Source organism: Fonsecaea pedrosoi (assembly GCF_000835455.1).
Source record: "Fonsecaea pedrosoi CBS 271.37 unplaced genomic scaffold supercont1.3, whole genome shotgun sequence".
Lineage (NCBI taxonomy): Eukaryota > Fungi > Ascomycota > Eurotiomycetes > Chaetothyriales > Herpotrichiellaceae > Fonsecaea > Fonsecaea pedrosoi.
The window spans coordinates 2,206,474-2,219,130 of record NW_013550613.1 but is presented as its reverse complement, the minus strand read 5'-3'; the positions used below and the strand labels follow the sequence as shown (position 1 = coordinate 2,219,130).

At 55.9% G+C, this 12,657-nt stretch overlaps 6 protein-coding genes across 6 annotated transcripts; 4 read left to right on the top strand and 2 right to left on the bottom strand.

The window, feature by feature from the left end:
* Positions 1-149: 149 nt before the first annotated feature.
* Positions 150-2,528, top strand: Z517_04710 (uncharacterized protein; the record flags this gene model as incomplete). The annotated part of the gene is made up of 1 exon (XM_013430038.1): positions 150-2,528. The coding sequence occupies one exon, from the start codon at positions 150-152 to the stop codon at positions 2,526-2,528; it is 2,379 nt and encodes a 792-aa protein (XP_013285492.1).
* Positions 2,529-2,959: 431 nt separating this feature from the next.
* Z517_04709 (uncharacterized protein) lies at positions 2,960-4,009 on the bottom strand (the record flags this gene model as incomplete). Its single annotated transcript, XM_013430037.1, has 1 exon — positions 2,960-4,009. The coding sequence occupies one exon, from the start codon at positions 4,007-4,009 to the stop codon at positions 2,960-2,962; it is 1,050 nt and encodes a 349-aa protein (XP_013285491.1).
* An 870-nt stretch (positions 4,010-4,879) lies between these two features.
* On the top strand, positions 4,880-6,208 carry Z517_04708 (uncharacterized protein; the record flags this gene model as incomplete). Its single annotated transcript, XM_013430036.1, has 6 exons — positions 4,880-4,987; positions 5,052-5,134; positions 5,201-5,342; positions 5,415-5,456; positions 5,516-5,582; positions 5,691-6,208. The coding sequence occupies 6 exons, from the start codon at positions 4,880-4,882 to the stop codon at positions 6,206-6,208; spliced, it is 960 nt and encodes a 319-aa protein (XP_013285490.1).
* A 738-nt stretch (positions 6,209-6,946) lies between these two features.
* Positions 6,947-7,930, top strand: Z517_04707 (uncharacterized protein; the record flags this gene model as incomplete). The annotated part of the gene is made up of 2 exons (XM_013430035.1): positions 6,947-6,995; positions 7,107-7,930. The coding sequence occupies 2 exons, from the start codon at positions 6,947-6,949 to the stop codon at positions 7,928-7,930; spliced, it is 873 nt and encodes a 290-aa protein (XP_013285489.1).
* A 796-nt stretch (positions 7,931-8,726) lies between these two features.
* Z517_04706 (uncharacterized protein) lies at positions 8,727-9,632 on the top strand (the record flags this gene model as incomplete). The annotated part of the gene is made up of 2 exons (XM_013430034.1): positions 8,727-9,058; positions 9,128-9,632. 2 exons carry the CDS (start codon positions 8,727-8,729, stop codon positions 9,630-9,632), a joined length of 837 nt encoding a protein of 278 aa, XP_013285488.1.
* Positions 9,633-9,820: 188 nt separating this feature from the next.
* On the bottom strand, positions 9,821-12,075 carry Z517_04705 (uncharacterized protein; the record flags this gene model as incomplete). Its single annotated transcript, XM_013430033.1, has 6 exons — positions 9,821-10,239; positions 10,408-10,682; positions 10,795-11,113; positions 11,175-11,332; positions 11,401-11,679; positions 11,783-12,075. 6 exons carry the CDS (start codon positions 12,073-12,075, stop codon positions 9,821-9,823), a joined length of 1,743 nt encoding a protein of 580 aa, XP_013285487.1.
* Between the last annotated feature and the right edge of the window lie 582 nt (positions 12,076-12,657).

The following is a 12,657-nucleotide window of genomic DNA, read 5'->3' as shown; positions in this document are numbered from 1 at the left end:
GTCCCTCGAGTGGTTGAGAAGAGTGCAATATATGGGGTAAAAGCCACGGGGTCTCTACTTCTGTGGTTGACTTCCATACATTCATTCACACCCTTTCGCACGGCAAGTTCTGGTTTCAGCATTTCGAATCTCCCTCAGACGAACCAACAATGGGTCCCACTCTCAGCAACAGAGACAGTAATGAGCAGCAGCCGTCGAAGCCTAAACGAAAATATTCACCTCAAGCCTGTGTGGAATGCCAGCGTCGCAAGCGGAAATGCTCAGGAGGCAGATTTTGTGACAGCTGTCGATTCTCGGACCTGGAGTGTGTGTATTCACAATCGCGATCGTCCAAACGACGGGCACTACTGCAACAGTCTCCCGTTCATGGCATTGAGACGTCGTCCAACGAGTCTCGTTCTGCTCCAAATCGCTCTGCGGGCGAGAACATGACCCTGCCTACATGGCCGGCGGTGTCACCACTCTTCCACGACGACTCGACGCTCCACAAGTTGAGGCAGGACTTTGAGGGGTTGAGGAATGAGGTCGCTCGACTGAGATCACAGCCTCAAAGCACTTCAAATCGTGTACCTCTCTCACCAACAGCACCAGCTACAGATACAGCATTATCATCGGCAGAATCACTGCTGGCAGACAAAGCCCCAATCGTTGTAGAGATCCCGACCACTATCCCACTTGTCTCAACTCCCTGTCCTCCTCAATCTACAGCTAGCGACCGTCACACGGACACGAGACGGGCAGACATTCTGCAAAAATCCATCTCAACCGATATTGGAGCGGGAACTTCTTTCTTCCGCCAGCTTGATCTTCTCGACAATTCTGTAAACGGCAGCGATGTCCCGCACGAGGAAGCCCCGTCCTCGTCCGCCAACGAGACAGAAGGCCAGGATGCCGACCCCGAGGTTCTCTCGAGTGGTTTGTGGCGTGAGGCCGAACGTGTGGTGGAGGAAACTCGAGCCCAGGATTTTGACAACATCTGCCGCAGCGTCGACATTTTCTTCCGGCATCTCCGGCCTCATTGGCCCTTTATCAACGAGGCCAATTTTCGCACGCGACTTGCAGCCCTGTGGGCCAATGATAACGTCCACCTCAAGGGGACCATGATGGTGAATTTCGCGGCCCTGTTGAATTTCGTGGTCGCAGCCACCCAGCTCCTGTACGATTCAAGCGAGAGAACTACCGACGTACCGGGATGGACGTACTTCTTCCGTGGGGACAGATTGTTGACCTACGCGACGTGGCTGGAAAAGTCCAATACCACGACCCTGCAGATACTCCTAGTCAAGATCCTGTACTGCTTCTTTGCTGGGCACTTTGACGCAGCCTATGCGTCCGTCGGCGTCGCAGGGCAGCTATGTGTGCAGCTGGGTCTACACAACGAGCCTTCTTGGGGCCCCCACTGCACGTTCTACGCTAGAGCCTACCGCCAGCGCTTGTTCTGGTCACTTGTCTGTCTCAGTCCCATCATTTCGCAGCATGCGGGATGCCCGGACCCTTTGCGTGACCTGGACATTCAAGTCGAATACCCTCTGTGCGTGGACGATAGGATGCTCTATCCAGACTGTCTCCCGTTGCAGGAACTACCCCGAGCGTCTCCCGTGCCATATCTGCTTGAAGTCATCAAGTGGGCGAGGCTCTCTTCCGAGGCTTGGGATACCGTACTCGGTCCGGGCGCCAAAACTCCCTTCGACGCACAGGCTATCACGTCGATCGACAACAAGGTCAAGGCTCTGTCGGCAGAGGCTCCACAATTCCTACAGTGGACCTGGATTACCACCTCTCAAGACAAGGATCACATCCCTTCCTTCCGCTGGCACCAAGCCCTAATCATGTACCTGCGTGAACGCTCTCTGCGGATCCTCCTGCGACGAAACGACATGCTCAATGGGCGTTTCGACGCGCACACGGCACAGACGTGTATCGAAATCGCGGTCGACGTGGTGAGTGCGCTGGAACTGTCGCTCAACTCGTCCTTCTCCAAGAGAACGGCGCCGTATACTTCGGTGCTCCATCTCACAGGCGCCATTGTCCCGATGATATGCATCATCATCCGGCCCGACATTGACGAGGCCCTTGCCCGACCAGCGATCGACGTGTTCAAACGGTCGCTCAGCATCATCAGAGAATACGCGCCGGCACAGTCCTTTGCGCGGCTGACCCTAAAGCATCTCAACCGTCCCATCCGCGCCGCCTCACAGACGATCAGATCCCGCTGGCCGCAACATGCGGACGCGTGCGTCTTGACGCCAGAGACCATCACCGAGATGGGATCGACGACGGCGATGACGACCGAAGAGGGGGCCTCGAATGGTCTGTCCCATCTTCATCACCAGAACCAGAACCACCAGTTGTCGTCGTGGGGTATGCTGGGACAAATGATGGTGTTCCCTAAGCCCGCGACGGCGACTATTAATATGGATCCCGGCCTGCCGCTGATGGCAGAGGAATTTATGGTCGGGGACGAATATTTCACCACCACCAATCAAGATCCGTTTGGAGGCTGGCATGCAGGGCACATGGTGCTGTGAATTTCTTGGTCGGCTGACTTGTGACAGAGCCTGCGTGGTACCACATGGCGTTTGTTCATTTGACTCGGATTGCTCGGATAATAAGCCTGAAGGAGAGTTCGTGCAAGTACGGCTGCGCGCTCCACTACCCAGGCATTCCAGGATAAGTGAAGGTCTCGCCTTGCATGTTTAGAAGTACATTCTGTGCAAGGTCGTTGACAGTCCAACCCCTCATGGGACGGTGTATGGATCAGGGTGAAACGGTAATTTTTTTGCTTTGATATAGCTAACAATTGTCCCACTATCACGAAAAATCCTAATCAACAAACGAACGATGTTCCCATTTTTCAAAGAGTAGAGTTCTGATTATTTGCGGTACCCCCCAAAAACGTCATGGTCTCGCAGATGCTGTGCCTAGCCTCGACGCGCTGGGAAACGAAATATATCCCATGTCAAGCAACCTGCTGAACCTCGGAGGTGGAGAGCAAGACGCCCGTCTTCTCAGCCGCCTGAGGTCTCTCCTGATTCTGGCCCTTTTCGTGAGCCAAAGGATCCTTGGGCATCTTGACGTGCCACCACTTTCCGGGCTCGTTCTCGCCCCAGGCGAACTCGCCGTCGTCAAAGGTGTTTGTGCGGCGCATGTCCCGGCGGTACTTGTGGAGATAGGCCGAGTCGTCGAGGGCCCTGTGCCACACGGCGGTGTTGTCCCACATGACCAGGTCGCCCGGCTGCTCCCACAGGACCTTGTAGACGAAGCGCGGCTGGGTGCCGTGGGCGATCAGCTCGTCGGCGATCCTCTTCGACTCTTCCACCGAGTACCCGTCCAGCTTGTACGCGTAGCTCGTGAGGTAGAGGTTCTTCCGCCCGCTTCCCGGGTGCGGGTACACCGCTTTCCACCGCGATATCGAGTACTCGAAGGGGTCGACGCCCTTGTAGAGGTCCGGGGCGGCCTCGCGTCGGTTGTACAGCAGTGAGCAGTCGCAGACGACGTCCTCGAGGCGGGCTTTCCACTCGGGCGACAGGGCCTCGTAGGCGGACCGCGAGTCGGCGAACTCGGTCTCCCCGCCACAGCCTTTCGGGGGGATCTCCACCGCCCGCAGGAGACTGTACTTGTCCCGCCGCGGGTGGTAGGTCATGTCCGTGTGCCATAGCTGGTTGCCCTTGTTCATCAGGGACGACACGCGGTCCGTCTCGCGGATGATGTTGCCCTGGCCATCGAGGTTGGACACGTCGAAGATGTGAGGCTGGTCCGGGAACCGGCGGTCGCGGAGGTTGGGCATGGAATCCAGCTCGCCGAAGCGCCGCATGAAGTTGACCTGCGTGTCGTTGTCGATGTTGGCGGCGCGAAACACCAACACGCCGTACTTGTCGATGCCGGCCTGGATCTCGTCGATGACGGCGTCCGGGATCGGTTTCGTCCAGTCGACCCCGTGGACCTGCGCCACGAAGGTCGCGTGCAGTGGCTCAAACCGTAGCGTGCCGCCTCCGCCAGCTGAACCCATGATGATCTTGTCTGTGAGAGAGGGGGAGAGGTGTACACACACAGTCGGCGTACAACTTGCGAGAGAGAAGACCAGGCAAGGACGAATTCCGTGGAATCACCTGAACAGTTTATGTCTTTTTTTCAGAGCCTTGGCCCTTATGTATTGCAAGGTCTGGGGATCTCGATTCGTGGATTGCGTCCCCCTTCAGGTGGTTTGAGTGAGGGAGTCCCTTGCGGGGATTGTTGGTGGAGGTTCTAATCCCAACGACGACTTCCGGCGGCACTTCTTCCTCCTTGCTTCGCTCGTCCTCATGTAATGGTGATTGCCGTCTTGTCCCTGTCCCTGTATCCCTCGCATCCGTATCACTCGGTCGTGGACTAGTGGGGTTTGGCCGTCTCCTCCGCATTTTCCTTTGCTGCGTCGGATCTTCCGCATTCCTCTGTCAAAGTCTTGCAGCTCCATCTCAGCACGACGGGACTGTTATTTGCCGCTCTTGAGTGAAAGGTGTCGTCCCTCATCTTCCCACTGGCATGTTTTCTTTGACTTGCGCTGCTGGTTGCTCGGAGGAGAGAAGCGGAATGTGTCTTCTCTCTCCATCCCGAATTCCGCCCAACATCCCGCCGTGCCGCCTTAGCGTCGAGCCAAATCATGGACCGGGGAATATGTGGATCCGCCTCAGGATGGATTGAGATGGGCTGAGATGGGCTAGATGTGCATGTCAACCACGTCAATCCCCGCGTTTTGCTTTGAACGAGAGAGCAAGAGCCTTCTTGCCCTAGCACATCGAAAGGGCTTGGTGGGCTTACCGAACCTTCATCTATCAGCTGGGATAGTCTAGACCTGTCGTCCACCGCGTTCATCCCTGCAACACGAATACGATTAGACAGGATGACTGTCTTCGACCCAGATTCAGACAGCTTGCCTAAGCTCTCCGAGCTCGAGACGAAGCCTGGTGCTCCTCCCCAGTCGGCATGGTTCTGGGGCGAGAACGACGAGGTAGGGACATACAAAGAAGTCATCTTTGGCGGTTCGGCAGATTCTCACCTCTGCGCTGATGTAGCTCGGGCGTCTCAACTTGCTCACTCCAAGACGGGTGGCGAGCGCGGCCAGGTTGATCCAGACAGGAGAAAGGGTCGGACTGAAGTAAGCGCTTTCTGAAGAACGACCCTACGGTTTGGTCAGATTGGGTCCTCATATACAAATCTACAGTTTCCCAGCAGAACTGCCCAACCCTCCCTTCTTCGGTCGGGAGCCTTTCAAGCACAAACTCAAACAGAGCGTCGAATATGGCTTTGATGACCTCCACGACATGAACACCCAGAGTGGCTCGCAGTGGGACGGATTTCGACATGTACGTTTGAGACCTCGTATACCAGGGGTTCTCGGGATTTTTGTGACTATGGGTGCTTACACTTTTGACCAGGTCGGTATGGCGCACGAAGGGTCTTATGTGTGGTATAATGGGGTACGTACAGTTTACGGTGGTTATCTTTGTTCGAGTGGGATAGACTGAATCGCGATCAGATCACGGCCGACGACATTCACAAAACCAGCAAAATGGGATTGCAGGCATGGGCGAAACAGTGCATAGGTGGGTGGGAGACGTCTGACAGCTCTCTTCTCTCCCGCCGCTCGCTCCCCGTTCGAGGTCCGCCACCGTGCTTGTTGTGAAGATGTCTAACATCCGGTTGAAATCTAGCTGGACGGGGAGTGCTCCTTGACTTTTACTCTTTCGCCGGCAAATCCTACGATCCCTTCACCACTAGGGACATCACCACACAGGAACTCCTGGACTGCGCGCGAGCTCAGAACCTGACGTTCAAGTATGGCGACATCCTGATCATTCGGAGCGGCTGGTCCGAAGCATATCGCAAGCTCGACGAGGCCGGACGACAAGCCATCGGCTCCAAGGGCTGGGACGACCTGCGCTTTGCCGGCCTCGACCGCAGTCCCGAGACCCTCGCGTTTCTGCACGACAACTACTTCGCGGCGGTCGCGGGGGACGCGCCGTCGTTCGAGTCGTGGCCCATGAACGGCAAGACGGACCTGCACTACTTCCTGCTTCCACGCTGGGGCGTGCCCATCGGGGAGCTGTGGGACTTGGACGGCCTGGCGGAGCTGTGTAAGAAACACAACCGATACGAGTTTTTCTTCACCAGCAGCCCGTGTAATGTGCAAGGTATGTTGGACACGCATCCTGCCAGCAGATACTTTTGAGTAGTGGCTGACTTTTGTTCTGGGGTGAAGGGGGAGTCGGCTCTGCTCCCAATGCCATTGCGATATTCTGATGTGAGAGCTATGCAAGGCGTGGTCAAGCCCTCTTCGAATGATCTATATAGTGGTACAAGAGAAGGTTTATTCTCACCAACTCTATCGAAGCTCCTTCTACTCATCCATTACATGCTCAATCCATCATCTAGCTTACATACATACATATATGTAGATACTCTCGAGAGATTAGGAGAGGACACTTGACTTCCCCAACATGATAATCCTCTTTACTGTCCACCCATGAATTTTGAAAGCGACCGGAATCAGCCACCTATGAAGAAGGGGCTAATGTAAATCGTATTCAAACGTCCTCCGTAACAACGCCCATGCCCAGTGGCAGTTCCGCAGATGCGCCAGCCGTCTTTTCCGCATGAAAGCCGACCAGGGGCATTTCAACGGAGGAGGAATAAGGCATTGGATGGACTGACTAGTGACACGACAAGACTGATAGATAGTTCTTGCCTTGATATCCTGGTGTCCTAGCATGTGATACATGTGATCTCACTTGTTCATTTGTGGCACGTTCTAGTAGGCCTCGAGCGGTAGGGCACCTGTCTTTTTTCACCAGAGAACCGACCTGAGGAGCATTCGTGTCCTGGATACGTATCCCAAACAAAGCCACCAAGGTTGAGAGTTACGTTGGGGGAGTACAGACACCAAGTTACCACCGGGCCACCAGCAACCATGCTCCCACTAAAAGGAAAGCTGGCCATTGTGACGGGCGGTTCTCGAGGTGAGTTCGTTCGTTACCTCTCAAACTTGTGAGCGAGAGATATTCTTCCGGCTTGATAGTCGAGGAAACAAACAGTTTTCATAGGCTCTCCCTCTTATTGACGAATTCCAGGCATCGGTGCCGCCATTGTCAGAAGTCTGGCAAAACGCGGCGCAAACATCTGCTTCAACTACACGTCCGAGTCGTCGGTTTCCAAGAGCGAGAAACTGATACAGCAAATGCGGAACGAACACAACATCGACATCATCAGCGTCAAGGCCGATCTGGCCGAGAAGGACGGGCCGGCAAAGGTCGTCGAGGCCGCGGGGCGGTATTTTGCAAACAAACCGACTTCTAATAGAGGTGGTGGTGGTGGTGATGGTTGTTCACTCCGCGTGGACATTGTCGTCAACAACGCCGGCGTGTGTCCCGCGCTGTTACTCCCGGACTGCACGGTCGACGAGTTCGAGTACACGTACAAGGTCAACGTGCTGGCTCCCCTGCTCCTCATGCAGGCCGCGCTGCCGTACCTCCCGCACGACCGGTCCGGGCGGATCATTAACATCTCGTCCATCTCGGCCAACGTCGGCACGCCGGGCCAGACCATCTACGGGGGCAGCAAGGCGGCGCTCGACGCCATGACGCGGACCTGGTCGCGCGAACTGGCCGAGCGCGCGACCGTCGTGTCCATCCACGCGGGCGCCGTGCTTACGGACATGGTCCCCGCGCCGTTCGTGGCGGACGTCGTCGCCCACCATAATCGCATCACTCCTCTCGCACGAGCCCGCGAGGGTATCGACACCCCGGCGATGATGGCCGCGGCCAAGGGGATTGGTGGGCGTGTCGCATATGACCACGACATCGCCGAGGCTGTGGCGCATTTCACGTTGCCCGAGGTGGGTTGGGTTACCGGCCACGTTATCGGTGTCGATGGCGGGTATGATTTTATTCGGTGATCTTGAATGCGTGGGTCGAGAGGAGCTGGGAGGGCACATAGGAGGTTTTGAGAGAACAAAGTGGGATAAGATGGTGGTGGTTGGCGATATAGATGCCAGATCCTGGTCAACGGGTCAACAAGTCAACAAGTCAAGACCGAGCTTCGTTAGGGGAATCTCATGTCTATGAGTGATGTCGAGTCATTCTTGTGCCTGTCAGAGGAGAAGTTTGTCGGTCAAATAAATCACCTTGGGGCTTGTTGTAATATTCCAGCTCATATGGGCATGTTTCGGCAAGACCAAGAAGCGTAGGGCGGGACCAAGGATGTTACAATCCAGCACAAGACATGAGGGACTATACCTGTATCTGGATTCTGAGTATCCATACGCGCCACATCTCGGCGCGATCCGGGTCATCGGTGATCTACACAACTTCTGTCTTTTTGGAGTGAGTGAGTGGACTGCAGTACTTAGTCCCAGCGTTGATCCGGAACCAGCAGGAGAACTTGGAGTGAGATTCCGCCAGGACAGCGTCACGGGTTGCCGCCTCAGGTTTAGTCTTTCCCCGCTGCAGATCCGCGGCAGTATCTTGTCAATCAGTCAATCAGTCACTCATTTACTCATTTACTCACGTAGTGATACCTTAACTCCTTATGATCAAGTGGAATGCCTATAAGTCAGGAGCCAGGATAGAAACCAGTGTCTAGTCGAGGGATCTCAAGGACTTTGACCTCTCGCATCTTCATCAGCCAGCCAGCAAGCCAGCAAGCCAGCCCCTTCCCCAACTCCAACCCACCTTTTCTTAACATACAAGACAATGTCGAAGCATGAATTCACCGCCCTCGTCACCGGCGGCGCATCCGGCATCGGCGAAGCCACCGCGCGCAAACTCGCCAGTCGCGGCATCTCAGTCCTCATCGGCGACATGAACTGCGCGCGGGGCGAGAAAGTCGCCGCCGAGATTCGAGAACTGTACGGCGTGCGCGCGGCTTTTTACCCCTTGGACGTGACCGACGAGGCCAACGTCAAGGCCTTTGTCGAGCACGCCACGCAGTGGACAGGCCGGCTGGACTTTGCGGCCAACTGTGCTGGGATCTGCGAGAATGTGTGGGATGGCGAGGAGAGCATCACGGCGGAGCTTTTTGACCAGTTTCGTTGCCCCCCCCCCCCCGGCCCCCTTTCCCAGATTTTCTCCGTGTTGGACTAACCGCTTGACAGAACTCATGCCGTCAACGCCAAAGGCGTCTGGCTCTGTCAGAAATACGAGGCGGCGCAAATGCTCCGGCAAGAGCCCCGTCCCATCGTCTTCTCCCCGCCACCACCACCCTCCCATGTGATACCCGGCCAGCGCGGATCCATCGCCAACGTCGCCTCCGTGTCGGGACTCCACGCCAACGGCCTCGCCGCCTACACGCCCAGCAAGTACGCCGTCGTGGCCGTGACCAAGAACGGCGCCAAGTTCTACGGCCCCAGCGGCGTACGCTGCAACGCCGTCTGCCCTGGGTACGTGATGACGCCCATGACCGAGTACAGCATGGGTGAGGCGGCGAAGCCCGGGACAAAGGAGAACGAGGCCGCGGCGACGAGGCTCCAGGTCGCCATGGGCAGGATGGCGTTCCCCCAGGAGCAGGCGAATCTGCTGTCGTTCTTGTTGAGTGATGAGAGTAGCTATATGAATGGGTCGATAGTGGTCAATGATGGGGGGTTTCATGATATTCGGTAGGAAATAACGTCATGGTTGATTAGACCCGAAGAAAGACAGACGATGATCCACATGCATCGCGTACTCAAATACTGAACACTGATGACACTTCTGCCAGTGCCATGATATACGTCTATTGCTATTTATTTATTTTTCTACGACACCACTAGTGCCACTCCTCCTGATCTACCTACCTACTGTGTTAGAAATCACACCCCCGGCTCGGAGAGATACCAAGTCAAATCGCCCCCGTCCTCCTCCCTCTGCGTCTTCCCGTTCCCAAAATACGCGAACCGATTCCCTCCCACGTACTTGATCTCCCAGTCCTCCCAGCGCGGCTGCTCCGTCGCCTCGAGGAAATGCACCGCGCTGCCGGGCCACGGACCCCACACTTTGCCGTCGACCTTGCCGAGCTTGTACCACGACCGGCAGCCGCTGGACCACGCGAGGTCGCGCATCACGGCGTCCTTGTGCTCGAGGAATTCTTGCACCGCCTCGGGTTTCGGGGACAGGGATTTGATGCCTTGGCGTTGGAGCTTCAGGACCGCGTCGTACGCGTAGTTGATGGTGCGCTCGAGGCAGGGGATCAGGGTTCCTTGGGCGAGGGGGAAGTTGGGTCCGCTCGAAACTATTGTGTTTCACAGTCAGGGAAAACGATCCTCGAAGACCGAAAGGACTTGCACGAAGAGAGAGAGTGCGTGGCCAACACACACACACACAAACACACACACACACACACAGAAGGGATGAGAGGGGAAAGGGAGGGAGAAGGGGGAGAGAGATATTCAGAACTCACGAAAGTAATTTGGGAACCCGCTCGCCGCGATCGACAGGTACGATCTCGGCTCCGTCGCCCACTCGTCACGCAAATCCGTCCCTTTGTCGCCAATGACGGGAAATGCTGGTCGGAAGGACGTATCAAACCCCGTGGCACATATGATGGCGTCGACCTCGTGCGTGGTACCGTCCAGCATCTCCAGACTTGTCGGTGTGATCTTGAGGATCGTCCCGCTTTCCACCGTGACGTTGTCGGATGCGAGAGATTCGAGATAGTCGTGGCCGGGGGTGACTCTATTGTCGATCAGGTCAGGTCAGGTCAGTCCATTTCAGTACCTATGTAGAATGGGGAAAGAAAAACCGTCCGCTCCCCTCCCCATCCCGCTGTGTCACTAGGTGAACATACCTTCGACAGCCGACAGCAAAATCCGGTATGAGCTTGTCGGCCAAGTACTCCTTGTTCCCCAGCTTCTGCCTCATATTCTTCTGGAACCTCTGGAAACTGTCCTTCTGGACCTGCGAGTCCTTGACCAAGACGTCGTAGATCTGGTTCATGCTGCCCTCGACGCGCTTGCGGTATTCCAGGAGTGCTCGCCGGTCCGTTGCCCACGCTTTCTTTTGTTCTTCGGAGAACTTGGTGTCGCGGCCGTCGGGGGCGAATTCGAGGCCAAACTCGGGAGTGATCCAGGTTGGGGAGCGGTTGAACGAGATGAGATGGCCGGCGACTGTGAGACAGCGTTAGCGGAATCAAGGGTCTTGCGCAACAGGACTCGCTCGCGCCCTCACCTTTTCGCACGATGGGGACTATCTGAATTGCTGAGGAGCCGTTGCCGATCACGGCGACTCGCTTTCCAGAGAAATCAAATGAATCGTCCCATCGAGCAGAATGTGCGAGGAATCCACGAAAGGTATCGAGGCCCTCGATCTCGGGCCATTTCCAATTACTACCATCAGATCTGTCAGAAAACCCTCTCGCTCTGGGCCATTTTTCTAGGGGAAGATGGGAACGCACTTGAGGAATCCTGTCGCACTGATGACCACCTCAGCCTCATCCGTAAACGTTCGCGACTTCTCCAGATCCTCGACCTCGACGTGCCACACGCCTTGATCCTCGTGCCACTGCGCCCTAACGACGCGGTGTCGGGTGTGGAGATGATCGTAGACGCCGTACGCTTTGGCGCGGCCCTTGTAGTACTCGAAGATTTCTTCAGAGGTGACATATGCCATGGACCAGTTGGGGTTGCCTTCCCAGGAAAAGTTGTATGCATGGGCTGGTACGTCACAGGCACATCTAAGATGAAAGTCAGAAATATCTAGGCTAGGGTGTGACCTGTTCGTTCTTGAACCACACGACACAACACAACAACTGATGCGCGACAGTTTGGTGAGCATACCCAGGATATCTATTCTCCAGCCACGTTCCCCCCACATCAGCATTCTTCTCGTAGATGGTCAGCTTCACCCCCGACTTTTCGAGCCGGTCCTTGAACAACTTGACAGCCGCGATCCCTGCGATGCCGGCGCCGATGACGATGACGCGTATCGGACGCGGATAGTTCAGCACATGGTGCGGATACTCGTATTCTTTGGCGTTGGAGGTGCTGTTGTGTCCGTTCACCCCGTTGACCGCCAGCGTGGGGAGGGGATCAGCCACGCTGTCGAGTGTGCTTGTTTGAGGAGTCGCCATCATTGGGTTTCCCGTTCTGGCTCAAAAGGTTCAAGGTCAAGTTACCCTTGTGCTTGCTTGTATCAATTTTGCGCTGTACGGTAGTCTTCTGGAGACAAATCTAAAGACGGAGGCAGGATTCGTGTCCCCTTTTGGTCCCTGGTCTCTTCGCCGATTATTGGCGACTCGACTAGAGTTCACATCCCATCCAGACAGAAACTGAAGCCGCGCATCGCTATCCGCTCAAAGTTTGGAAGTGTCAAATGGCCAACCGATACATCTGGGGCCGCACCATTCGATCGGAACTGTATCCATACCGAACCGTATCATACCACCCCCGGATCCAACGTCGACTGGAGCTAAGGAAAGAGGTGGATGTTTGCGAATATAATGGTTTCGGAACAGCGAGAACCCGTCCTGGTCTGGTGAAGGCGGGCGGGAACAGCGAAGCAAAGCGGAAATGGCAACGGGTCCCGAAAATGCCGTCGCGCGGTCGAGGGAGATGGACAGTCCGTGCCTTTGACACACCGCACTGGTTGCTCATCTGAATGGAGAAGCAAGTGGTTTCAGGGCCTCGTTTTGGAGGGTTCCACAAGATATTAC